Below are 26,617 nucleotides of genomic sequence, written 5' to 3' on the forward strand. Positions count from 1 at the left end.
CTTGCAGTTAAGATATGCAATTACTTAATGTCATTAGCCCGCGCAAGAAAAACAGACACTTGAATTGGAAACTATAGTTTATTTTGTAAGTTAAGCGCTGAAATAAATCAATTGTAAATGTACACATTGTTAGTCGGCGGCGGCGTGCTTGCCTGGGTTCTAATTTGTAGTTCTCTTGCTCCGATAATGCGAAGAAAACCGACAATTGCTTCCCTCGCTGTAGGGATACTTTTTAAAGACTAAATCACTGCGTTGCAGAATCATCATAATCATCATAATCGTATTGTATAATCCGGATGCCGTGCCGTTGGCTTTCGGACTGGCGTAATAAATAAACTTGCATCGTTTGCGTTTTAGGTGCTACGTAAAAAATGATAGAACAAATGCGGGGAGCCGCATGCAATTCGGATAGCTCCCCCTTCTAACCGGACAGATCTCCCTGATCGAAGATGCCCTGGTCGTAGAGCTCGGCCACCACTCTCCGACCGCCGAAGAACCGGCCGTCGAGTGCCTCCTTGCCCCGCATGGCCTCCGCTCCTGCCGAGAACTCCACGAAGATCTTCACGATGATCTCCGCCTCGTCGTCGTCCTCGTTCTCCGTCTGCTTCTCGTTGAAGATGATCACGCGACTGACGGTGCCGAATTTACTGCACTCCTCCTGGATCTCCTCCTGCAGGGTCTCGTCCACATCCTCGGGTCCGACCATATTTCGCAGGATGATTACACGTGAGTCCACCGGCCGCATCAGTCGCTGCATTACCAACTGCCGCGCGCTCTGGCCCTTGATGGACATGTTCTCCTGCTGCTGCAGCGTCTGCACGTCGCCCTCATCCATCAGCTTCTTCTGCAGCTCCTCCTGCTGCTTCTCGTGCGCCTTCTTGATGTTCTCCGAGAGATTTGCTGCCGTGACAGCGGCATTGTTTGCAGCGGCAGAGAGGGCGGCAGCAGCTGCAGCTCCTTTGCTGGCCTCCGCTCCCGCCAGAGTGGCCACAGTGGGCACTAAGCCCACGCCAACGCCGCCGACCGTCATGGGCAGGGTGGGTGTGGCCAGAAGGGCGGGCGGCGGAAGAGTGGGCACTACCGCCTGTAGAGGTTGCAGGCCAGCAGGAACCCCAAGCAAACTGGGAGCCACCGGAGTTGGTGCCTGGAATATTCCGGGCGGCAGAAGAGCGGGAGCGGCTTGAGCCAAAGCAGGATGCAGAGCAGCCGCGGATGTGGCTGCCGAAACCACTGGCATTGCACCCACCTTAGTGACCACTGCTCCAGCTGCCATGACAGGAGTGTTCTGCGACAAACCAAGAACCGCATTGCTGGCCACCGCGTCCAGGGCTTGGATCTTTGCCGTTGCTGCCGCTGCAGCCACTGCCGCAGCCGTGGGCATCGTGGAGTTCGTTGTGGGACAGGCCAGGGCATTCGGCGGCGTAATAGATCGACCCACTCTGTTAAAAAAGCATATGCATTAGATATTCCGCACATACTTTTCTAAGCGCTACACACTCACCTCAGAAGCTGGCCTCCCAAATCAAAGAGATTCATGCTGGCGATTGCCTCGTCCATGGCCTGTTTGTTGGCGTACTCGATGAAGCCGTAGCCCTTGTGCGTGTGAAGGGAAGTGCCCTGGGCCAGCTTGCAGTAGAGGATCGGGCCAAAGGCCTCGAAGACGCTCTTGATGTCCTCCTCGGAAAGGTCGGGATGGATGGAGGCCACGTAGATGCGGTTGAAGCTCTTGGCCTCCTCCTGCACCTCGTCGATCACCTGCTGCGCCTGTGGCATGTTACTGGGTCGGCCTACCTTGATGTTCCTGCCCCCCATCAGGGCTCCGTTCATCTGTTCCAGCGCCAGCTGTGCGCCCTCCGGTATCTCATACTCCACGAACGCGAATCCCTTGTGCTTTTGCGTGATGGGATCCCAGGACATGTTGATTGATTTGATGGGGCCGAAGGGAGTGAAGGCCACACGAATTGTGTCCTCCTTGAGCTCAAACGAAATGCTGCCCACGTAGACTCTAAAGAGGAAGGGAAAGGCGCTGAGTTAGTGGTACTCAATGTTTAGGAGAGATTAAAGTGAAAGGAGTTTGTGTGGTCAGATCTTATCAGCTAAGAGCGCACAGTGAGTGGAGCACCATCGACTGCATCCAGTAACGCGGAGCTGCAGCAGTGGGATCCAATCTTCGCAAGACAGATTTACAGAGTTTACATCATGGCGTTCATCCAGTGGAACTATGTTCAATACTACTAACTCCTCAACTCACCTGCACATGAGAGCCAGTGCCTGTTGTCGCTGAACCTGCGTGCGCTGAGTGGCCAATTGCTGCTGTTGGTGGGCCAGTGTCTGCTTCATCAACACCATCTTGATGCTCTGCTCCATGGCGTACTTCTTGGCCTTGCTGACCAGGTCGTGCTGCTCCGAGGAGAGCTTGGGCAGGGCGCCGCCCAGGAGGCCGAGGAGCGCCGAACGGGTACCCGGACCGAACTTGACATCGCCCGTCTGCTTGAGGTCGTACAGGGGCTGCGAAAGGTAGGGAATTTTCGAATCCGTGGACTTGCCTAGAATTGGGAAGAGGGATTAGTGCATCTTATAGTGGGAGGGGATTCGTTTCAGTTGATCATCAGCTATGCAATTTGATTGGGATTCGATTCGATTCGACTTTTTTCATTTGACTTGTTCGATTTTTGATTGATTTTCATTCTTTGGTTTTTTTTTTTTTGTCTTATCCGAAGGCAAAGTGGGTCAGACAATTGACAATTGGTCAAGAGATTGCGTTTGAAACCGCTTAAATAAAGACAAAAACTGCCTGCTGCCTGCAAGAAAGATGAAGACAAAAAAGAAAAAATAAGAAAACAAATTGTTAATCATATAGTGGCTCCACGAGCGGATCATTTGGGTTTTTGGAGCGCGTGTCTATCGATGGGCAGTTGCTATTATGGTCACAATCATTTTTTTTAGTTGTTTTTTTTTTTCAATATTAGATACTGCATACTTAAGGTTAATGCTTTCGCTTTCTTGTTCGATTTGCGTTGGATGAGAGAGTCTATGAGTCTATCGTTTATGCAGAGGGGCTTGAGTTTTTGTCATTTATTTGTCAAGGCTGGAAAATGCAAGAATAAAAGGAGAGAGCTCCCGTCAAATAAAACATATTCGCTTATCGGTAGGCAATTGATTGAGATACGTAGTGTATGTGATGTGATTCAAGTGTGTGGATAATATTAAATATACATAAATAGGAGTTAATGTGTGTCGAGTAGTGGTGGTGTGTAGTGTGTATGCGTATCAAATCAAAATTCATCCGCCGACACACAAACCGAACTGGGCACACGGCGGGACATCCGGGTAATCCCGTCCAGAAAGAAGCGCGCGAATTGGCCGAACTAACGATCTTGCGATCTCCCAATCTCGCGTGTGCCCAGCTCCGTTCTGGCGAGTAGTTTATAAAAATTAGAAATTATAAGCAACCTTAGGTGCGGTTTCGTATTCGTATTCGTTTCGTAATCGATTTCCATGAGTTGGGGCGTGGTAACTGACTTGAAGAAGGGTCACACACATTTTACATTGCTCAGAGTGATAAAAAGAGAAAAATAAAAAAAAGAAAACAAGACGCTGAAACGATAATAAGAGCAACAATATGTTTAAGTTGGTTAGCTTCTCCACCGCCCTACCTACATACAAAAAGCTGTCATCTTCTACCCACGGTTAATGATTCGCATACGAGAACAAGGCTCGTGAGTTAGTGATTGCTAGATGCGGATGGCGATCGGGAAGATCGGGCGATTGGCAGCGGATTGAGCGGGATTGAGTGTTTAGTACCCCACCAATTGCTAAAATATACGGACGCATGACTGGACGGACGTTTGATTTGATCTGCTAGCTAGCTAGGACGACAAAACACAAAATCATTGGTACTTAATGTAAAATGCAACCAGGACAGGACCGGAGCCAGACTCAGAATCTCAAACAGGATCAGGATCGGGATCGGGATCGGGATCGGTCCCCGATCGGCTGGCGGCACACGACGACGTGGTGGCGAGGTGGTTAGAAGCGGATTAATGTCGATGTTCTGGTTGGGCTGTTTTGTGGCTGATATTGATAGTAGTAGTAGATTGGTAGTGGAGTAGTAGTAGTAGAGTAGTTATCTAATTGGTCATCTCTCTTTTTCGATCTCGAATACCCGAACCTCGATTTCGATCTTGATAAAACTTAGTCATAGGCGGAACAAACTTAAAAGGAGTTAAAACGCTTACGAGAACTAAAAAAGAGAAATATAGAAGAAAGAGAAAGAGAGAGATAATAGTTATACATATATGCATTTTGGATTAGTTCTGGCGATCCGTCGACTCGTATATTAACGTATTGGTTTTGTTTTCAGGACCGGGACTTGGACTCACTGATGCCCTAGATTTATGAACAATACGCATTTCATTGCGCTTTCTCGCTTGCATTCGCTTTCGTTATTTAGCACATGTATGTATATATGCTTTTGCTCTATCGACTGGGGATCGCGCCCTTTTCGACTTTTGGCGATAGACTGACTCTCAAATCGATTTGTTTGACTCTCACCTCACCTCACACCTCACAGTCTGAGTTAGAGTTCATCGTGCGTTTATGAAGTCTGCAATTACTTAAGCAGAACAAAAAGAAAAACCGATTATTTAGTGGCGTCAGTGCTGCCCCTGGATGCAACGGAGTAGTAGAGTAGAGTAGTAGAGTAGAGTAGAGTAGTACAAGTACAAGTGGGAGAGAAAATATAAGATGTGCTTATGTTTTATGCTTGGACAACCAAAAAGATACAATACAATTTGGAAGGCCGGCTCCTCGAGGATTCCGTATTCCGTGGACTGTTGCACTGTCGATTGAAACCTACGTGCCACATATGTATGTATGTATTGTAAGTGTCAAGCTCATTCATTGCCAGACACACACAACATGTTTTTGGGGGCGATGTGCTGATCGCCGCGGCAATATCATTCCATCATACATAGTTATTTATAGACAAACAGCTGGGAAACTCACCCGAATCGGAACGCGTTCTTTTGGTGGCCGGCATGTCGCTGATCTCGCGCTGATCATCCGAACGCGGCGATCTCGATGCTCTGTCGTTGCTTCCCTGTAACAGAAGTCGAGTAACACCGGGTTAGAAGGTGGTTCGAATATTGAATTTTTCTAGATTTAGAGAGACCCTAGCAGAGCATTTCACTACCTAAGTAAACAAACAGTTTGCAAATAGATAAAAGATAACAGATAACCTATCCTAAATACCGAATGATCATATGCTATATGGTCAGACCCTTTCCCTTTCCACCCCCAGGTAAAATCCGCATGTGGGACCAAAGGGCTGTACTTCCATTTCCACTTCCATGGAGAGCGGCGAATCGGAGGTGCGGGAGCGCGTGGTGTTAATTCGGATGTGTATCTACCCGCCGGAGCTGGCAGCTGTGACGTCGTAGTCCCAAATGGAGGCAAGGTCACGACGGGGTGCTCCGCGGAAACCTCCACCCGTCGCCACCCACATGCCCCTTAACCCCTAATGCCGCCCAAGAGCGGTCGCTGCAACGCCACTGTGAAAGTTCCGAAAAAAATGCGCAAATTTCACGGGAAAACGAAAGACGCAATCTTCGGTTTGGTGCGAGTTAAAAAGTGTCTGCTGCGGAGCAAGTGAGTCGCGTTTGTCTAGTACTAACCATTTTCGCTTTTTTCCAGTTATTCTAGTGGCGATTTCTTGTCCACAACTCAACGATTTGTTTAATTTTATACGCTTGCAAAAATTTTTGTCAAGATGGATACGAACTAGTGGTGGCACTTCGCGTCGATTGCCTCACTCTTCGATTATTCGATAGTAAAGTTGAGTTATCTGGCTACTCTAATAGCCGATAGGTTTTGAGTAACTGTGGGGAAATTGTCATTTTAAAATGTAATCTCGATAAATTACGATCGGTTATAAACTTTTTAGCTGGCTGTGCAAGCAATTCCACACTGTCAATCGAAAAATCCCCGAGTTAAGCGCAAGCGAAACTCAGCCCGAAATAGATTAGTTTGGCTAACCTAGTGAAGTTCATAGTTCAGAAGATGCAAAGCAGTGTATGTATAGTGTATGTAGTGAAAAATGGACCAAATTGCATTGCAGAAAAAAAAGTGCCACTTCTTAACATACATTTTGGAAAGATTACGTTCTCGAGTGACTAATGTCAAACTGCACGTAAGCACACCAGTTTTTCAATTACAACTGCATTTAGTTTTTCTTTATTCAACCCTTCTCTTAAGGACTACGACTAAAATTAAACTATGCATTAATATTTACAACTCTCGGTCTTTCTGTGAGAGTTTTCCCCTCTGTTTTTTGGTTCTTTTTTTTTCTGAATTTTCTGCAGTGCATAGACTGTGAAAAGGTAAGCCAGATAAGGCAAGATATTGCCCATTTGAAGGGGGATTTTTTTTCTTTTGTTTTAGTAGCGAATATTTTTTCACAACTTGGCGAAACAGGAACTTGCACAATGACGCACTTGATAGAGTTAATTACAACAGATCCGGATGCAATCATCACAATCGCAATGGTCTTGCGGCCGCGTAATCCGTTTTTAAAGCTAATGTCAGTCGCGCGACTTGCATTCATTTCAACATGACGTATTCAAAGTGAAACCGAATCAAAAATTAAGAAGTTAAGAATCCAAAAATGTTGCTGCTTTTAGCTAAAATCCTAATTGTGGCGTAAAATGATCCTACGAATAAATTAACGAGACCGAAGATCGCTAAGTAAAAATGTTGCTTCGGCTTAAGTAAATGGTTTGGTTTGGCGAGTGTTAAGTGTCCCAGGCGAGTGTTAAGTATTAGGCTGCTGTTGCTGGTTGCACATTGCTGTGGCTGGTTGGTAATTGGTTTCTAGTTGCTGGTTGCCTGGGCGAGCACCTTGGCGGCTAACGGGGTCGAGGGCCGGGCGGGCAGCAGCTTTTCAAGCTCGAATACACCAAATCCGCACTCGACGACGACGACTATCACAAGGTTCAGTTTTGAGGCGCAGGTGGATGTCCGTCCGTCCGTCGCGCCCTAGTACAGGTCATCCTCCATGTTGTGGATGAGTATCTTCTTGTCCTCCTTGCAGCTGGACTTGGACAGCGTCTGCTCCACCAGCTTGGGATCGAAACAGGGCTGCAAAATGGGAAGCTAGTTAATGCAATTTCCTCACAAACATGCCCAGTATGCTTACAGTTTCGCAGATGTTCATGTTGCAGCAGTTCTCTATCGTGATCTCGCACTGCTCGGTGGCCAGTGGGCGATTGGTGAGCGGAGTGTCTCCTGCCGAGTTGGTTCTGGCCTGCTTCCGAACCACAAAGGTCTTCCTGATGCGTGGGCGCTTCGGTTTGTACAGGCGACGGATTCCTTGAACGATCACAGCCACTAGCAGCAAGCTAGAAACGATGCCCACGACGAGAATGATGATCACGCTGCTAGTCCACACTCTGGGCGTAAGGCACACCTCCAAATGCTGGTACTGCGGAATAGCAATGTTGGTGCTATTGTCTTGCGCCAGTTCCTCACAGCTGACAGGATGGAAAGATGAAAAATTAGCTAGAGCCGCCTGGGAATTCATTAGTATAGCATACTTACATGCTGTGACAACCGAAGGGCACATACATCTCCGGCTCGTGCTTCAACAGACGACAGAAAAGGGAGCATATCTCCGTGGAGTTCTGCTCGCAGCGAGCTCCTCCAAACTTGGCTGGACACTCACAGCTGGGCGCTTCGTTCTCGTCCTTGGACACCCGACAGTGACCACCATTGAGGCACAGTCCGGAGCACACGCTCAACTCACAACGCTCGCCCTTGAATCCCGGCTGGCAGTAGCACTTGGGGTAGGCCAACTCCGACATCTGGCATGTGCCGTGGACGCAGTAGTTGTGGCACTCGCGGATCTCGCAACGCGATCCCTTAAAGCCAGTCGGGCAGATGCACAGATCCGTGGCAGCCCTGTACTCGCCGTCGTTCATGCAACGCTCGTCTTCGAGCACCTTTATCTTCTGGTCCAGCAGTGAGCGTATTTCAAACTTCCTGCTCTGCTCGTCCACGCGCTCCTTCACCTTCCGCACAATGCTGGCGCAATGGTGGTCCTTCTGCAGTCTCTGGTAGAAGCCGGTGCGGGCCACAATTCCTCGCGCTTCCTCGCTAAGATTGGCAACGCGCACCAGCGGACAGTCCTCGGCCACCGGCTCGGGGTCCTTGAAGTCCGTGGAATCAGTGGAATCCTCCTCGTCTGGCTTGCTAGTGGTGGTAACCTTGATCACCGGCACTTTCGGGTGACTCCAAACGGCCCTGGTAGTACGATCCGTCCAGTAGATGGCATCGTTGGTCACGGCCAGGTTGAGGGGCTCATGGTGCTTGTCCTTCAGCACCACCTGACGATCGGAACCGTCCAGTTTGGAGCTCTCTACCGAGAAGAACACGCCCTTCAGGTCGTCAATCCAGAAGAGGCGATCCGACAGCTGATCCACCACGATTCCCCTGGGCATATCGATGTTGGAGCTGATGATCACGGTCCTATTGCTGCCATCCAGATTGATCCTCTCCACAGTGGGATGCGTGACGTTCGAGTTCGTCCAGTACAGCTTGCGGCGGCACACATCGACTGCCACGCCATCTGGTCGTCCACCCTCCGCGCTCAGATCCACCAGAACCTGGGGCGTCGCAGAGCCGTGAATGGGTGCAAAGAAGATCTTTCTCTGCTCGGTGTCCGACCAGAAGAGGTTCATGTTCAGTGGGTCGTAGGCTAGTCCTCCCACCGACTCATTACCCGTGCGTGCGATCGTTTGCTCCGCCACGTGGTTGGCGGCAATGAGATCCCGTTTCAGGGAGAATATGCTGCCATTGCGGTGCTTCAGGTCATTGAAGTAGATCAGCTCCTCCGACTCATCAAAGGTCAGGGCGGACAGCTCGTCGAACTCATGGGCGGCGGTGGCTATCGTCTGCCAGGAACTGTCCATGAACTGGATCTTCGTCCTCAGCGTGACGGCAAAGTCTGCAAGAAGATAACAACATTATTTAGCATGTTAAACGATAGCCCACTGTTTGTTTGGTGTTTGAATTGAATCGATCGCTGGTGGTGTGCTCAATAAGGGAAACCAACTAGTTTTTTTCAGCCGGACTTATTTACCGACCGATCACTTTGATGACAGCTACGTGATAAATATGGTGGATTCAATGCCTCGTTTGCCATGAGGCGTGGTCTTCGTAGCGTAGATCATTAATAATGTAAGGATAATCGACTATATACATATATAGTGACATATTCACATACAAAACCACATAACGTAGAGTAAACATATTGAAAAGCCGCATACGTAAACAATAAGTGACCACCATGCTAATGTGGATCAAATAACAAAAATATCCACTCTGCATTTTGACACCCCCATACTGTATGCCATCTGCGCAGTATGCATTCTAATAAACAAATTCTTTGACAGCGGCACTTAGCCATTCTTGTAAACAAATCTTAAAGTCTGCCTGCTCTCTCTGAGGCTTCTCCTCCACTTAAGAATCCAAGAGCAATGCTCTCCCAAAAACACTAACATATTCTTTAAGCAAGCACAGAGGCTTCTCCTCATTTTCACTTTCATTTGATTTTCAGTCTTAAGCTGAACGTTAATCAATAAACAACAAAATCGATCCCGAAATTTTGATTCGTTTTATTTTGGCAAAACTCAATTTTCAGCGTTGGTCTTAGTTCATATTCGGAACGGTCCATTTAATAGACTCAAAACTATTTATTGCAACCATTTATTTGCAATTGGCGCAGTCGATGTGATCAGTGTTAAAGTTCCTTGATGCGGTAACCAGATTTGCCAATTCCTGTGTTCTTTTTGTTCTCTGACAAAAGTACCACGCTAACGGGCACCCACGTGACGGTTAATATCGCTTTAAGTTTTTAATTAAACCTCGACAATAAAGTGAAACCGAAAAATCACAATTTGCCTAAACAAACCTGAATTTATTATCAGGAAGACGCTATTGAATTTGTGAGAGGCTGTAAATCCAATTGGTTACCTCAAAGACCCACGAAAAAGCTAAGCTATAGTGCAACCCTTGTGAAAATCAAAACCTATCTTAAAAAAAAAAAAAATATAAATAATAAATTAATAAGCGAAAATTAAAACGTATTAAAAGTAAGAATAATAAATAAATAAGTGAAAATTCTATATGATAAAAATTAAAAATAAGAATAATAAATAAAAAGACAACATTTTAAATTAAACAATATTAAAAAAATATAAAAATATTAAAAACTATATTAAAAAAAAAAAAAAAAAAAAAAAAAACAAAAAAAAAATACACGATAATAATAATATAATAACTAAATAATAATAATAATAAAAAAAAAAATAAATAAAAAAAAATAAATAAATAATCCAAAAATCAAAAATGGCTCAAGAACCAGCAATTGTGCCACCACTATCAGACAGCAACATGACCCAGGTTGCCTACCAGATTGGCAATGTGGAGAAATTCAACGGTGATCCAGGCTCACTATACACCTTTGTGAGTCGAATTGATTACATACTGGCTCTTTATGCTACCGGAGATGAACGCCAACAGCAGATCATATTTGGGCATATTGAACGCAGCATCAGCGGAGAAGTTATGCGCTGCATTGGAGCCTATGACATGTACACCTGGCAGCAGCTTAGAAGACAATTGGTACTCAACTATAAACCCCAGACCCCTAACCACGTTCTTTTAGAAGAGTTTCGAAAGACCCCATTTCGAGGCAATGTACGAGCATTCCTGGAAGAAGCAGAAAGCCGCAGACAAACACTTACTAGTAAGCTTGAATTAGAGCAAGATCTTGAAGAAAAGACTTTTTATTTGAAATTAATAAAATCCAGTATAGAATCACTAATTGAAAAATTACCTACACACATTTATTTAAGAATAAATAACCACAACATACCAGATTTGCGATCACTTATAAACCTTTTACAAGAGAAGGGCATGTACGAACAAATAAATCATACAAGTACACATGTCCAAAAACAAAATTTCTCTGATAAGCCACAAAAGTCCTTTAATCAAAATACTAATCAGTCTAACAATATCAGAAAATATCCAACACCTTTCCTACATTATAATTCACCAATACCATATCAAGCTCCACAAATTTATCAAACACCACCAACTAATAACCCACTTTATCGTCATCCAATACCCTACCACCCTAATCCAAACAATGTTTTTCAACCAAGCCAACAAAACAATGTTTTCCAACCAAGCCAACAAAACAATGCTTTTCAACCAAATCAACGTACAAACTTTACATCTCGACCAATTTTTAACACCAATCGAAACAATGCATTCGATCAGAATAGGTTCGGACAACAACCCCAATATCAAAATCAACAATCAACACAAAATTCAAGTTCCTATGTACCCAATCGACCAATAAAACGATTAAGACCAGCTAATAGTGGACAGACTGGGATGAGTGTTGACGAAACATTATATCAAGAGGACGCTTTTTATCAGCAGTGTGTTCCATATGACTATTTTTATTATCCAACTTACGACCATTCAGACTATTATCCAGAAAATCAATATCAAATTGACGAAAACAACCAAAATTTACAAAGAACACAACAGTTACAGCAGATTAATACAGACGAGACAAACAATGACAACCAAGAACCCAATGTTGAACAGGCCGAAAATTTTCAGCCACAAGCCTTGGAAAACCCCAATATATAACAATTAAATACAAAGAAAATAATTTGAAATGCCTTATTGATACCGGATCAACAGTTAACATGACATCTAAAAATATATTTGATTTACCAATCCAGAATACTAGTACTTTTATTCATACCAGCAATGGACCGCTCATTGTCAACAAAAGTATAATCATACCTTCAAAGATTTTGTTCCCAACAACAAATGAATTTTTATTGCACCCTTTCTCTGAGAATTACGATCTTTTATTAGGAAGAAAACTTTTAGCAGAAGCAAAAGCAACAATAAGTTACCGCGATCAAGAGGTAACTCTTTACAACAACAAATACAAATTAATAGAAGGAATAGCAACACATGAACAGAGTCATTTTCAAAATGTAAATATGATACCTGACACCATGCTCAGACAGCCAAATAAAATTTCACCCATTTTAGAATCAGACCTATACAGATTGGAACATTTAAATAACGAAGAAAAACAAAGATTGTGCGCACTCCTGCAGAAATACCATGACATACAGTACCATGAAGGTGATAAGTTGACATTTACTAATCAAACCAAACATACTATCAATACAAAGCACAATCTACCACTTTACTCTAAATACAGTTACCCACAGGCTTATGAACAGGAGGTCGAAAGCCAAATACAAGATATGCTAAATCAAGGTATTATACGTACCAGTAATTCACCTTACAATAGCCCCATCTGGGTGGTTCCAAAGAAACAAGATGCATCAGGCAAACAGAAATTTAGAATTGTAATAGACTACCGAAAATTAAATGAAATAACAGTAGGAGACAGACACCCAATCCCAAACATGGACGAAATCTTGGGAAAATTGGGCAGATGTAATTACTTCACAACTATAGACTTGGCAAAGGGTTTCCACCAGATCGAAATGGATCCAGAATCAGTTTCAAAGACAGCCTTTTCTACCAAGCACGGTCATTATGAATATTTGCGCATGCCATTCGGATTAAAAAACGCGCCAGCCACCTTTCAACGGTGCATGAATGATATTTTAAGACCACTCTTAAACAAACACTGTCTTGTGTATTTGGACGACATAATTGTATTCTCGACATCCCTTGATGAACACCTGCAATCGCTCGGACTAGTTTTCGAAAAATTAGCAAAAGCCAACCTTAAATTACAGCTTGACAAATGTGAGTTTCTCAAGCAAGAAACCACATTTTTAGGACATGTTCTAACACCAGATGGAATAAAACCAAACCCTGAAAAAATTGAAGCCATTCAAAAATATCCAATTCCCACTAAACCAAAAGAAATAAAAGCTTTTCTTGGACTGACAGGATATTATCGTAAATTTATTCCAAACTTTGCAGACATAGCCAAACCCATGACTAAGTGTTTAAAAAAGAACATGAAAATTGACACTACCAACCCAGAATATGACTCTGCATTTAAAAAATTAAAATATCTAATATCAGAAGACCCAATTCTTAAAGTACCCGACTTTACAAAGAAATTCACTTTAACCACAGACGCAAGTGATGTCGCTTTGGGGGCAGTACTGTCACAAGATGGACACCCACTTAGCTACATTAGCCGAACACTTAACGAACACGAAATAAATTACAGCACAATTGAAAAAGAACTCTTAGCAATTGTATGGGCGACAAAGACTTTTCGACACTACCTACTTGGAAGACACTTTGAAATATCCAGTGACCATCAACCATTGAGCTGGTTGTACCGTATGAAAGACCCAAATTCAAAACTGACCCGATGGAGAGTAAAATTATCCGAATTCGATTTTGATATAAAATATATAAAAGGAAAAGAAAATTGCGTGGCGGATGCTCTGTCCAGAATAAAACTTGAGGAGACATATTTGAGCGAACAAACCCAACATAGTGCAGAAGAGGACAATAGTGATTTAATTTTTATTACAGAAAGACCTCTAAATACATTTAACAGACAAGTTATATTTTCAAAAGGACCACCAGACATTAAAGTTACGAAATATTTCAAAAAACACATCACCCAAATATTTTACGACATTATGACCAGGGAAAAAGCCGAACAATATTTGATAGACCATTTTTGTGGTAAGAAAAGTGCGTTGTATATTGAGAGTGACGCTGATTTCGAAGTCATTCAAGCCGCACATAAATTAGCCATAAACACCAAATATACAAAAATCCTGCGTAGCACGATTTTGTTAAAAAACATAACCACTTATGCGGAATTTAAGGAATTGATCTTGACTGCTCATGAAAAACTTCTACACCCAGGCATACAGAAAACTACTAAACTTTTCGGAGAAACTTACTATTTCCCTAATAGCCAGCTACTTATTCAGAATATAATAAATGAGTGCAGTATTTGCAATCTGGCAAAAACAGAGCACCGAAATACAGACATGCCAATGAAAACCACACCCAAACCAGAACATTGCCGCGAAAAATTCATGATAGACATTTACTCATCCGAAGGCAAACATTACGTTAGTTGCATAGACATTTATTCGAAATTTGCCACATTAGAAGAAATAAAAACAAAAGACTGGATAGAATGCAAAAACGCGCTTATGCGCATATTCAACCAGCTTGGCAAGCCAAAGTTACTAAAGGCGGACAGAGACGGCGCATTTTCCAGTTTAGCCCTCAAGAGATGGCTGGAGAGTGAGGAAGTCGAATTGCAGCTTAACACAACAAAAACTGGTGTGGCGGACATAGAAAGACTACATAAAACAATTAATGAAAAGATTCGCATAATCAAAACATCCGATGACGAAGAAACCAAATTGAGCAAAATGGAAACAGTACTTAACATATACAATCATAAAACCAAACACGACACCACTGGACAGACCCCTGCACACATATTTCTCTACGCTGGACAACCAATATTAGATACCCAACAAAACAAAGAAAACAAAATAAACAAAATAAATAATGACAGAGTGGAGTACGAAGTCGACACAAGATACAGAAAAGGTCCACTACAGAAAGGCAAATTAGAAAATCCTTTTAAGCCAACAAAAAATGTGGAGCAGACTGACTCTGATCATTATAAAATTACTAATAGAAATAGAATTACTCACTACTACAAAACACAATTCAAAAAACGAAAGAAAAACAATCAGCTCTCAATTTCACAGGCACCTGGCACTTGATAACATTGCTGCTGATGCTGATCACAACAGTTCATGGACAACAAATTGAAATTAATAATATTGACACAAACCACGGATATCTCCTTTTTTCTGATAAACCAGTCCAGATACCATCATCCTTTGAACATCATTGCTTGAGAATCAATTTAACTGAAATAGACACCATAGCTGATTATTTTGAGCAAAGACTACGTACCGACTACCATGCACCCCAGGTCAAATTTTTATACAACAAAATGAGAAGAGAACTAGCTGGAATAGCCTTGCGACATAGAAATAAACGGGGACTTATTAACATTGTAGGTTCAGTTTTTAAATACCTATTTGGCACACTTGACGAAAATGATCGAGTGGATATACAGAGGAAACTTGAAACAAACGCCCATAACTCGGTAAATTTACATGAACTCAATGACGCTATTCAATTAATAAATGACGGAATGCAAAAGATACAGAATTATGAAAACAACAGCAACCATTTATTTGCAATTGGCGCAGTCGGTAGGACATCATTAACAGTCTTTTATATGAACTCATGCAGTTTACAGAATACATAGAAGATGTGGAAATGGGAATGCAGCTTTCCAGACTCGGTCTATTTAATCCCAAACTACTAAACTACGATAAACTTGAGAATGTAAACAGCCAAAATATTTTAAACATTAAAACATCCACTTGGATTAATTACAATGATAACCAATTATTAATCATATCTCACATACCTATTAACTTTTCATTAATAAATACAGTAAAAATAATCCCTTACCCAGACTCGAACGGCTATCAGCTAGAATACACAGACACACAATCATATTTTGAAAGAGAAAATAAAGTTTACAATAACGAAAATAAAGAAATAAACAATGAGTGTGTCACCAACATTATTAAACATTTAAAACCAATTTGTAATTTTGAGTCAATCCACACAGATGAAATAATAAAATACATAGAACCAAACACAATTGTAACCTGGAATTTAACCCAAACAAGTCTCAAACAAAATTGTCAAAATTCATTTAATAATATAAAAATAAAAGGAAACAAAATGATAAAAGTAACCCAATGTAAAATAGAAATCAATAGCATAATTCTAAGTGAAAATCTCTTTAAACCAGAAATAGATTTGACACCATTATACACACCACTTAACATAACAAAAATAAAAACTGTTAAACACAACGACATTAATGAAATGATTTCACAAAACAATATTACACTTTACATATTTATGACTACTGTCATCATTATACTTATTTTATTGTACTTATATTTAAGATACGTATCATTTAACCCATTCATGATGCTGTATGCAAAACTAAAATTAAGAAAAAATCAAAATCAAAACACAGCACAACAAATAGAAATGGAAGACGTTCCATTACCCCTACTATATCCATCAATCCCAGCCCAAGTATAGGCTTCTCTTTAAGGGAAGGGAAGTGACATATTCACATACAAAACCACATAACGTAGAGTAAACATATTGAAAAGCCGCATACGTAAACAATAAGTGACCACCATGCTAATGTGGATCAAATAACAAAAATATCCACTCTGCATTTTGACACCCCCATACTGTATGCCATCTGCGCAGTATGCATTCTAATAAACAAATTCTTTGACAGCGGCACTTAGCCATTCTTGTAAACAAATCTTAAAGTCTGCCTGCTCTCTCTGAGGCTTCTCCTCCACTTAAGAATCCAAGAGCAATGCTCTCCCAAAAACACTAACATATTCTTTAAGCAAGCACAGAGGCTTCTCCTCATTTTCACTTTCATTTGATTTTCAGTCTTAAGCTGAACGTTAATCAATAAACAACAAAATCGATCCCGAAATTTTGATTCGTTTTATTTTGGCAAAACTCAATTTTCAGCGTTGGTCTTAGTTCATATTCGGAACGGTCCATTTAATAGACTCAAAACTATTTATTGCAACCATTTATTTGCAATTATATATGTATCACCAATCTAATCTACAAATCGATATGATTTTGCGAAAATCGAAAATAGTTTCTGAAAGGCTTGCGGAATGTGCAAACGTGCCAGATATCATCACTCCGCCGCATCGATAGGAGTAAGACCCCGTGCTTTATTGCGGAAATTAAGCTCAATCAAAGGCTCCAAATTGTCGAGCCCCCGTCGACTGGCATCAAAGTTGCCAAAAGTGTCGCGATTTTCAATCAAGCCTCGCCATTTGTGGAAACTGCGACTGGAATTGAATTTTTGCAAACAATATTCAGGCAATGAATTCCCAATGAACTGCGTTTCATTTATATTAATTGATTACTTAATGCGGCCAGCTCCAATCCATCAGAACCTAAAATGTGTCTAAGGTCTAGAGTCTAGACTGATAAGACGTTGTAAATTAGTGAATAGCAGGCGACGAGGATCTGAAGACGTCAACATGCAAAAGCCCAGGGAAATCCCTCGATACGTAACGTCAATCTTTTGACCTGCCAGCCATAATTACTTGGGAGTCTTCTATAGTGTCATTCAAGGCTATTGCTGCTATCTGATTTAAGAGCTAATAAATTAAAATCTGGATACGATGAATCAGTGGATGTAACAACCTGTTTAATAGCCACTTAAAACTGATTCCGATGCATTTTAATGTATAAGAAGCAAGCTCTTAGTACAGAAACACCTGAAGCCTGAAGCATTAATCAATAGCAACCTTGAAATTTGTACACAAAAACATGGCCAACCCAGGTTCGGTGTGCAAAATAATGGTGGCCAGATTTGATAAGCGCTGATCCGCTTCAAAGAAATCTGACTTCGCCCGCACTTCCCACCTCCCCGAGTTCCAAATCCCAAACGAGATCGCAGAACCTGTTGCCAACGTTCTGGAGGGGCGTGTCGTTTGTTTAATTAGCCAGGCAGGTGGGCAAAAATGCGACACCTGCTGCTGCCAAGCAAACAATCCTGACTCGCTGCCTCCAACTTCAACGCTCGCGGAAATGGAAAAACTGCAGCTGGCGGAACAGAAGTCGAAATGGCAACAGTTCCGTATCGGATTGGATGTGGCAGGTTGTGTCGCAGGTGCTGTCACAGTAGCAGTTCCTTAAACAATGACCCCATAACCAATCGATCAGATCGATTATATCCATCAACGGCGACCTGGTCATTGGCCCTAACTGAATGGCCAAAAAAACATTTCTAGGTCACTGTCGCGTGACAGAATGCCGAAAGACCAAGACAAACCCCACCAAACAGACATCGAGATATTAGGCAAACAAGTTATAGTATCTTGGGTTATAATGAAAATCCTAGTTGCAGAGCCACGAACATAGTTATTGGTTATTCATGATTCATGCATATATATCTCGAAAGCTGGCCAATTATCGATGGTTGTAAAAAGAGCTGCGAAAAACAAAGCCCGGCCAGCATTTACCACTCGAATCGGAGTTGCGAACGAACCTTTACGTCGACCTTCTCGTTTGAGGTCAACGTTTTTATCGATGCAGAAAATGCTAGATTGGGTAATACCAACGTATTGGCGAGTTCATTGGCGTAGCTACTCTATCTGATCTACTGCCACTAAACTGCAAATAATAAATCTAATAAATCCTTAACAAGCCAATTTATTTTTAACTATCAGAACGTACTACTTAAAGGCTTAAAAACACACAAAATCCAATTTAATAATCGAATTACGTACGCTAAATCTTCGCGGTAAGTTTAAATGCGAAGAGCACAATAGTAAAGCTTTATATTATATTATATCGTATATTTTTAATAATATTTAATATGCTTTAAAGTGAAATTAAAGTGAATTTGATAAGAGTTCTGCGTACAATGCATCATCATATTGTTTCTTGGAGTGGAATGCTATAAGTCACGAATATTGTATTAAGCATATCTGAAGTGATTGTGAATTGGGAAGTGTAAATAAATCTAGGATATACTGCTCCTGTGAAGTGAATTGATTGTGATTTACAATGGGCTACTTGAAGTGCTCGATAGAAGTACGGTCAGTAATTCTTATGACCAAACCATATAACTCATGAAATGCCAGTACGATATGGCTTTTCGCATGGCTTTCATCGCGTTCCGGTGCGATTTCCACCCATTAGCTATATCTTTGTGCGATCAAGTGCTAATGAAAGGCTTTGGAAAACTTCGCACGTGGGCTATTTGCTGTGTGTTGCGAATAGATCGGGTTTCCAGTTCTCTGGGTTTATTTACACATGCAACCCGGTGCTCGCCCGATTAGATGTGAATTAAATGAATCTCTCGCCTCGGATTACGATTCAGAAATTCCGAGAGAGTCACCATGGAGGTTTTAAGTTATACACCCAGCGGGTTATAATGGGTTACGAATTCTTCGTTTGAGACCGAAACCGAAACCCACGGTGTCAACGAAATTTTAGAAATCGCAGCACCAGCAGTCTCCGAAATCTAAACAAACCGGCAAACCCGGTGCTGTGGCATACGTGACAAAGTTATACGGCCACATGGCGGCTCGAGTGGTGGCAAATGCCGATTACAGTGCAACTTCTCCCTGATGAACCATCCACCATGTGGCGGCTAGGGATTGTCATTCATTGCCAGAAAATAACTGTCTTCGTGGAGTTCGAATCAATTTCAAATATTCACCTTCACCTGGTGGAAAGAGGATTTCCAGATTAATATAATCGAAACTTGAAGAACTCCGAATGTATTATAAAATGCAGATTTCATTTTATGGAGTTGGAGTTCAAAGCAACAATGATTGCAATTCAAATTTTACCCAACACATTTTCCAGTTTGGAAAGCGGCATTTCGGGAAGGTTCAACTGTATTTTACGGTTGCTTTTCGCCGGCCACGTTGAACCAAGTAAGTAAATAGAGAGAAAGAGAGCGCGAGAGAAATGTTTCCAGGGGAAAGCGCAACAACAACATAACGCCTAATAACAATGAGTATCTGGCATTAGAATTTGGCCATTAGTTATCAGTTGTTAACAGCGACGTGTGCATTTATACCATAAGCGCGCCTCTGCCACTGATAAAGGAGATAAAAACGATTTCGTTCCGGACGGGGCAGTTCCGATAGTCAGCTGATAGGGCGCACGAACACTTGCGTGCGGGAATATGCTGCTGTTAATGTCAACCGATTACATAAGACCACCTTCACTCCACTGAGTGCATTGTTTATGTCGAATTGATTTCTAATTCTGAAAGTCGACTGTGAAATGAAGGTTAAGCGCCAGGGTTGCCAGCGGGCCGGCAGGTGCTCCTGCTCCTCGCAACTGTTCTTTTCCACCTCTATTCCCACTGGAAGCTGCTCTTACCCCACTCCAGTGGCGTTCCATGTGCAGGGGTCAGCAGGCATGTGGCAAGTAGCAAAACTAGCAGCACATCCATTCCAAATCGGATGCGGATCATTTTACAGGTGGATTATATAGCCAACGGACACCTGCGATTGCACAATCGCCTGGCTTTATGGTTAGGTTGCGGAAATTAGAAGCGCCTGGCCGTAGTTGCCGTTGCCTGGCCAGTCGGAAAGGGGATTTGCGCGAACGTGGGATAGGAAACAACAGCGCGCTGTTTTTACGGACTTTCGGAGGGGGCTTCAAAGAACGCGCCACGGAAAACGCTAACGACCTTTCGATCCGACAAGATTTCTTAAACTAACTTTAAAAGTCACTTGATTTGATCGGAGGGTGCACATAGTGGTGGGGAATCATAGATATGATTGCGAAATGTATCGATGTATTCCCATGCTTTGCAGTATCTATCGGAACCTCCCCTCTGGACCGTTACAATACAGTTCCTTTACTAAATGAATAGTTTATGTGCGAAGCGGGTAAAAACTACGAAAAACTACGTCAAACACATTGCCTGTGCCTCAAAAATCACAAAGCATATCGTGTGTTTTAAATCCATTAGAGCAAGCCAAAAATCAGACTTTCGAGATAAGGAATAACAGAAATATTTTCAAACTAAAATTAACGGCTGGCAGCTAGTCGCCAGTGCTGGTAAGTCTGCCACATTTTACACACTGCCTGTTGTAGAGTTACGCTGCTGCTAGTGTTTTTATTTTCATTTGCAACTTTTTCGGTCCAAAGTCATGTACAAAAATGCACTGAAAGGCGGTATTCGCACGGCCAAGCAGGCTTGGAAGTTAAAAAACGGTGATTACACAATATTTTATGTCAGTGCAGTTAGGCATTTAGCGGGTAGTGTGGGCGGCGGAACAGCTGATCGGCGTTCGAGCGGCCAACTTCCAGTCGTTCCACTTTCCAAGTGGGCCACTCGAAGCGTGTTGTTCGCTGCCGCCGCATATTGTTCGTTTTTTTCTCCGCTAAATTAAGTCCGGAGTACGCCTGGAATCGGTAATTAATAGCTAGTAATTGTACTTGCAGAACTGGGCAAACTCAACTTGGACTTGGCCAAGGCAAACTCAGATTTTGAGCAGCATTTGTGCGAAGGTTTGCCAACGCTTGCCCCATAGCCTATACCCCGCCCCCAAACTCAATAGCTAATCAAATAACAACGCTTATCAGTGCAATTCACGCTTGTGTCCCGGTGCTAACCAGCTTTTCCCACTTCCAGCTGCCAGATATACTCAGAGTTTCCACTTCCTCGCCAGAAACACCCCGAGAACACCTTTGTTGCTACTAAAAACGACAGGCGATAACAACAGCTCCCCCCGAATCGTTGCTAACTATTATCGGACAGCTCCAGTTAACCCCCCGAAGCAGCAGAATCCGAAACCCAGCGGAGCGGCAGATAAGACCACCTCAGTAAAGCATCTTTTTCGAGCAGAAAGCGGCCACCTCAACGCGCTAATCTCGTCGAAGCAATTTGTGAAGGTGCAAAAGCAGTTCTACAGGGACTTCTCTTCCGTTTCGCTTGGAGCCCCTCTGAAGAGCAGTGACGCTCCGTTGCTGGGAGATTTGTGCAGTCAGTATCGCGCCATCCTCGCCCACACATCAGCGGACGTGATTCCAGGCCAGGATCGCCATCATCCGGGTTGCAACTATCAGCAGATCAGGCGGGCACACACACAGTTACTGAGCAAGGAGCAGCAGCTGGAGCAGGAGCGCAAGATGGCCCAGAAGGCAAAGTTCGAGAGGCTGCCCACCAATGTGGTGCCAAGGCACTACGAGCTCCTCCTGCAGCCCAATCTCAAGGAGTTCACCTTCACGGGCAAGACCGTGGTGCAAGTCAATGTGAGTACAGATCGCTATTGGGATTAATCGAGTAAGCGGTTTCAGTTAGGGAGTTGCGACTGTATCCTCCGTCTCTTTCCATTTCTCTCCGCTCCAGCCACTTTCACTTTTCCCGCATTGTTATTTTCTGCGCCTCATTGTGCGAACTTTTTCCCCTGACGTGGGCAAAAAAAATATTTCGGATTGGATCGGACATTCTCCTTGTTAACATTTCGCTTTACGCTGCAATTTGCATGCAAGCAAACGCTCAGACTGATGGGCAGATAGATATAGAGATATAGATATGGATATGAGTACACCCACTAGGAAGTGCGATTTCTTTGTCGGCAGAAGGAATGACTGGCGAATTGGACATGGCACTCGTGGGTACCGCGCAAAATTTATTCGAGACAATCTCTTTTTGCGAACGCCGCTCATAACGGTGGATTTTGTTTACGTTTTGCTTGCGTCAGCAGCGGAAATGATTATCCGCTCATAAGTCGCACTTTTAATACCTTAAAACTAAGATTAACTTAACCGAGATCAGCCTAGAATGCTACTTCTCACTAAATACCAAAATGGGAGGGTCTTTTGAATGCTATCAACTAAAAGCATAAACAAACTAACAGAACATAAAAAATTACAAAATATATTTAAGAGGGTATCTAAAACATGCTATTAACTGAGCTACTATCAAATAATAAGCATAGTTCAAATACTTAAAATTTTATTTATGTTTTTAAGATACATATCAATGAAGTGCAAAATTATTCATCTCTTATAAAAGACTACTCGTTATTCATATAAATCAACAAAAATGTGCTGCCAGCTAATGCAAATTGGTAATATTTTTCGAGCTTCATTATTCCGATAAGACGAGTGAAAGAATTACGATACCATTAGTTAGTTCATAAACTAGAGATCCAATCGGTTGGATCCTCCCTTGGTCAGTGTATAATTTTCGCCAAAAACTCGTTTTGACCGCTTTGATCGCTTGGCTTAAGCCGGAAACCTACAACAAAGTCCAGAAAGCCGCATTTCTACGACCTTGAAGTAACTGTTTGTGGATTCTGGCCATTCTTGTCGGCCAACTCGGCTAACTGTTTCTGCTGACTGGTTTTGGGCTTAAAGTTTCGGGTTGCTCACCTAACGGTTACCGATTGTCTTGCAGGTCAAGGAGCCCACTACCCAGATAACCCTGAATGCCCTGGACATTGTTCTCGATTCGGTAGAGCTCCATTTTGAGTGCAGCAAACTGAAGCCGGAGAAGATAGTGTACTCTGCGGAAAATGAGACGGCCACGCTGGAGTTTGCCCAAGAGATTCCGGCGGAGACTCAAGGCGTACTGCATATGTCCTTTACGGGCGAGTTGAACGACAAGATGAAGGGCTTCTACAGGAGCAAGTACTTCGGACCGAACGGCGAAGAGCGCTTTGCGGGCGTCACCCAGTTTGAGGCCACCGATGCCCGACGTTGCTTCCCCTGCTGGGACGAGCCCGCCATTAAAGCCACCTTCGACATCACACTGGTGGTGCCCAAGGACCGGGTGGCTCTGTCCAACATGCCGGTCATCAAGGAGGATTCCCTTCCAGACGGTCTGCGACGAGTGCGTTTCGACCGCACGCCCATCATGTCCACCTACCTGGTGGCCGTCGTAGTGGGCGAGTACGACTATGTCGAGGGCAAGTCCGACGATGGCGTCCTCGTCAGGGTTTTCACACCCGTTGGCAAACGCGAGCAGGGCACTTTCGCCCTGGAGGTGGCCACCAAGGTGCTGCCGTACTACAAGGACTACTTCAACATCGCGTATCCGTTACCCAAGATGGACCTCATCGCCATCTCCGACTTCTCGGCCGGCGCCATGGAGAACTGGGGCCTGGTCACCTACCGTGAGACCTTTGTGCTAGTGGACCCGAAGAACACCTCGCTGATGCGCAAGCAGTCGATTGCGCTGACAGTGGGTCACGAGATTGCCCATCAGTGGTTCGGTGAGTACTACTTTCCATATCCGGTAACAACGAAATGGAGGTTCGCCTTCATCGACCAGCGGGATTGTCTTAAAGTGCACCAGCAGTCAATATGATTTCTGTGATTCACCGATGTATTCAGTTCAGCTCGTCTGACGCAGAAGCACCTGAAACTCAATTTGGTATGCAGATGGTTTAGGTATCGATTCTCCAATAGGGTTTTAGTGTCAATGTCTTGACTCTGATGTTTAAAATGGATGAGTTCTGGGTGACATTTATATAATGCTTAAGGCTAATCCCCTGGCGGATTCTGTTTACAATCATGACCTTTATCATTGCAGAACTAAAGTTATCTTACTGATGTGTTCCTAATCAATCCATTTAACTGTAGGCAATCTGGTAACTATGGAGTGGTGGACCCATCTTTGGTTGAACGAAGGCTATGCCTCTTTCGTGGAGTTCCTGTGCGTACACCACCTGTTCCCGGAGTATGACATCTGGACGCAGTTCGTCACAGACATGTACACGCGAGCCCTGGAGCTGGACTCTCTGAAAAACTCGCATCCCATCGAGGTGCCCGTGGGCCATCCGTCCGAAATCGACGAGATCTTCGATGAAATCAGCTACAATAAGGGTGCCTCGGTGATTCGCATGCTGCACGACTACATCGGCGAGGATACCTTCAGAAAGGGCATGAATCTGTATCTAACTCGTCATCAGTACGGAAACACCTGCACCGAGGACCTGTGGGCTGCTCTGCAAGAAGCCAGCTCCAAGAACGTGAGCGACGTGATGACCTCGTGGACACAGCACAAGGGCTTCCCAGTGGTTAGCGTCGAGTCAGAACAAACAAGCAAGAATCAACGCCTGCTGCGCCTTAAGCAGTGCAAGTTTACGGCTGATGGTTCGCAGGCGGACGAGAACTGCCTATGGGTGGTGCCCATTTCGGTGTCTACCTCAAAGAATCCCACAGGGATCGCCAAGACCTTCCTGCTGGACAAGTCCTCAATGGAGGTGACACTCGACAACGTCGATGAGGACGATTGGATCAAAATCAATCCGGGAACAGTGGGTTACTATCGCACCCGCTATTCGCAAGAAATGCTAGAACAGCTGATGCCCGCAGTAGAGAAGATGGAGCTGCCGCCTCTAGATCGTCTGGGATTGATCGATGACATGTTTGCTATGGTGCAGGCGGGTCACGCAAGTACTGCCGATGTTCTGGCCCTGGTTGATTCGTACAGAAACGAGACGAACTACACGGTGTGGACTGCCATCACCAACTCGCTCACCAATCTGCACATTCTTATCTCGCACACCGATCTTATGGAGGACTTCCATCGCTTCGGACGGAATCTGTACGAGCCGGTGGCCTATCGCCTGGGCTGGGAGCCACGCGATGGGGAGAATCACCTGGACACTTTGCTCAGGAGCCTGGTGCTCACACGACTGGTCTCCTTCCGCAGCAGCGATACCATCGAAGAGGCAAAAATCCGCTTCCGCAGACACGTGAACGGCACAGAACTGCTACCGGCGGATCTGCGCACCACTTGCTACAAGGCCGTACTGCAAGATGGCGACGAAAAGATCTTCAATGAGATGCTTGATCTGTACAGGGCCACCGATTTGCACGAGGAGCAGGACCGCATCTCGCGAGCTCTCGGTTGTTGCGGAGATTTAAAGCTGTTGCGTCGTGTCATCGACTTTGCCATGTCGGTGGGTATTGTCCTTACTCCTCAGATGAAAAGGAACATTGATTTAAACGATTTATCTTTTTAGAGTGAAGTGAGAGCTCAGGACTCTGTGTTTGTAATTGTCGCCGTGGCCATCAACCCCAAGGGACGTGACATGGCTTGGGAGTTCTTTAAGGAGAACAACAAACAGCTGCTGGAACGCTACCAGGTGAGTGAAACAACTTATTTTTATATTGGTTGAAATATACATATGTATATTTGTGGTTTCAGGGTGGCTTTCTACTTTCCCGTCTAATTAAGTATCTGATCGAGAACTTCGCGTCTGAGGAGCGCGCCAAAGAAGTGGAAGAGTTCTTGCAGGTCAATCAAATCCCCGGCTGCGAGCGTACTGTATCCCAGGCGGTGGAGACCATCCGACTCAACGCGGCCTGGCTGCAGCGTGACCGCGAGCAGTTGGCGATCTTCCTCAGGGATGACCAATAAACGTTATTGCGCTCGCCAGCATACCAAAGCATTTAACAACAATCACCAGCAGTGTAACCACAGCAACAGCAACGCCAACGCAGCACCATCATCAGCACCAGTAACCCGTAACCAGGTCATCGTAAGCTACAGCTAATATATCCATAACACCACACGACCAAAGCCGTCACAAATGAAGAAAACAAATGGCAAACGTACTCCTAAAGATGAGAGCCAAATAGGTTAGCTTTAGTCAAGGATCCACCTACAGCCACTGCTCCAACCGGGCGTGCTTACATATATCGATTGACTACTCGCCCCAGCACATGGGACTTGGACTTGGACGCAGACCCCTAGAAGCATTTAAGACCCCTAAGCTTATCGAATGTGTAACTCCATTCAACATTTCTATTCCCTGAAAATTATGTACGTGTTGAGTTTATTACAATAAATAAATGCAATTCCTAGTAAGAGTCAAAACCAATTGAAAGCGAAGTTTATAAAGCAAGT

At 43.8% G+C, this 26,617-nt stretch overlaps 3 protein-coding genes and 1 non-coding gene across 20 annotated transcripts, besides 1 other annotated feature; 1 reads left to right on the forward strand and 3 right to left on the reverse strand.

Annotated features, from left to right (window-relative positions):
• Positions 1 to 61: 61 nt before the first annotated feature.
• hfp (half pint) lies at positions 62 to 5,799 on the reverse strand. 10 transcript variants are annotated; one of them, NM_167882.3, is made up of 8 exons: positions 5,676 to 5,799; positions 5,008 to 5,101; positions 4,560 to 4,615; positions 3,454 to 3,597; positions 2,981 to 3,088; positions 2,252 to 2,546; positions 1,502 to 2,005; positions 62 to 1,439 (listed from the first exon to the last, which is right to left on the reverse strand). In NM_167882.3, the coding sequence occupies exons 6-8, from the start codon at positions 2,365 to 2,367 to the stop codon at positions 422 to 424; spliced, it is 1,638 nt and encodes a 545-aa protein (NP_728612.1). In that variant the 5' UTR covers positions 2,368 to 2,546; positions 2,981 to 3,088; positions 3,454 to 3,597; positions 4,560 to 4,615; positions 5,008 to 5,101; positions 5,676 to 5,799; the 3' UTR covers positions 62 to 421. The 10 variants fall into 10 exon arrangements, with proteins under 10 accessions (NP_728612.1, NP_001163317.1, NP_728610.1 ...); NM_001169846.2 differs by lacking the exon at positions 2,981 to 3,088 and having other exon boundaries at positions 4,379 to 4,615; NM_167880.3 differs by lacking the exons at positions 3,454 to 3,597; positions 4,560 to 4,615.
• scaRNA:MeU2-48 (small Cajal body-specific RNA : MeU2-48) lies at positions 2,081 to 2,205 on the reverse strand. The gene has a single exon (NR_048216.2). It is a non-coding gene; the product is annotated as a small cajal body-specific RNA : MeU2-48 (small nucleolar RNA).
• Positions 5,800 to 6,051: 252 nt separating the features above from the next.
• On the forward strand, positions 6,052 to 26,589 carry Psa (Puromycin sensitive aminopeptidase). 8 transcript variants are annotated; one of them, NM_167883.2, is made up of 7 exons: positions 20,809 to 20,964; positions 21,196 to 21,261; positions 21,386 to 22,005; positions 23,156 to 23,972; positions 24,343 to 25,667; positions 25,731 to 25,853; positions 25,916 to 26,589. In NM_167883.2, exons 1-7 carry the CDS (start codon positions 20,901 to 20,903, stop codon positions 26,126 to 26,128), a joined length of 3,228 nt encoding a protein of 1,075 aa, NP_728614.1. In that variant the 5' UTR covers positions 20,809 to 20,900; the 3' UTR covers positions 26,129 to 26,589. The 8 variants fall into 8 exon arrangements, with proteins under 8 accessions (NP_728617.1, NP_647617.2, NP_728614.1 ...); NM_167886.1 differs by lacking the exons at positions 20,809 to 20,964; positions 21,196 to 21,261 and adding an exon at positions 6,052 to 6,190; NM_139360.3 differs by lacking the exons at positions 20,809 to 20,964; positions 21,196 to 21,261 and adding an exon at positions 20,709 to 20,808.
• cue (cueball) lies at positions 6,435 to 20,480 on the reverse strand. The gene is made up of 4 exons (NM_138269.3): positions 20,122 to 20,480; positions 7,597 to 9,001; positions 7,196 to 7,529; positions 6,435 to 7,137 (listed from the first exon to the last, which is right to left on the reverse strand). Exons 1-4 carry the CDS (start codon positions 20,213 to 20,215, stop codon positions 7,036 to 7,038), a joined length of 1,935 nt encoding a protein of 644 aa, NP_612113.2. The 5' UTR covers positions 20,216 to 20,480; the 3' UTR covers positions 6,435 to 7,035.
• Positions 9,263 to 16,802: a mobile genetic element.
• Positions 26,590 to 26,617: the final 28 nt, after the last annotated feature.

Source organism: Drosophila melanogaster, chromosome 3L (assembly GCF_000001215.4).
Source record: "Drosophila melanogaster chromosome 3L".
Lineage (NCBI taxonomy): Eukaryota > Metazoa > Arthropoda > Insecta > Diptera > Drosophilidae > Drosophila > Drosophila melanogaster.

Coding starts and splice junctions, on each gene's coding strand:
- hfp (NM_080384.4), bottom strand. Junction 2,547..5,007: donor AAGAACGCGTTCCGATTCGG/GTGAGTTTCCCA, acceptor TCCCAATTCTAG/GCAAGTCCACGGATTCGAAA. Junction 1,440..1,501: donor TTGGGAGGCCAGCTTCTGAG/GTGAGTGTGTAG, acceptor CTTTTTTAACAG/AGTGGGTCGATCTATTACGC.
- cue (NM_138269.3), bottom strand. CDS start 20,215: ATGATCCGCATCCGATTTGGAATGGATGTGCTGCTAGTTTTGCTACTT. Junction 9,002..20,121: donor TGGAACGCCACTGGAGTGGG/GTAAGAGCAGCT, acceptor ATCTTCTTGCAG/ACTTTGCCGTCACGCTGAGG. Junction 7,138..7,195: donor ACATGAACATCTGCGAAACT/GTAAGCATACTG, acceptor CCCATTTTGCAG/CCCTGTTTCGATCCCAAGCT.
- Psa (NM_167883.2), top strand. CDS start 20,901: ATGTACAAAAATGCACTGAAAGGCGGTATTCGCACGGCCAAGCAGGCT. Junction 20,965..21,195: donor GGCTTGGAAGTTAAAAAACG/GTGATTACACAA, acceptor TTGTACTTGCAG/AACTGGGCAAACTCAACTTG. Junction 25,854..25,915: donor AGCTGCTGGAACGCTACCAG/GTGAGTGAAACA, acceptor TTGTGGTTTCAG/GGTGGCTTTCTACTTTCCCG.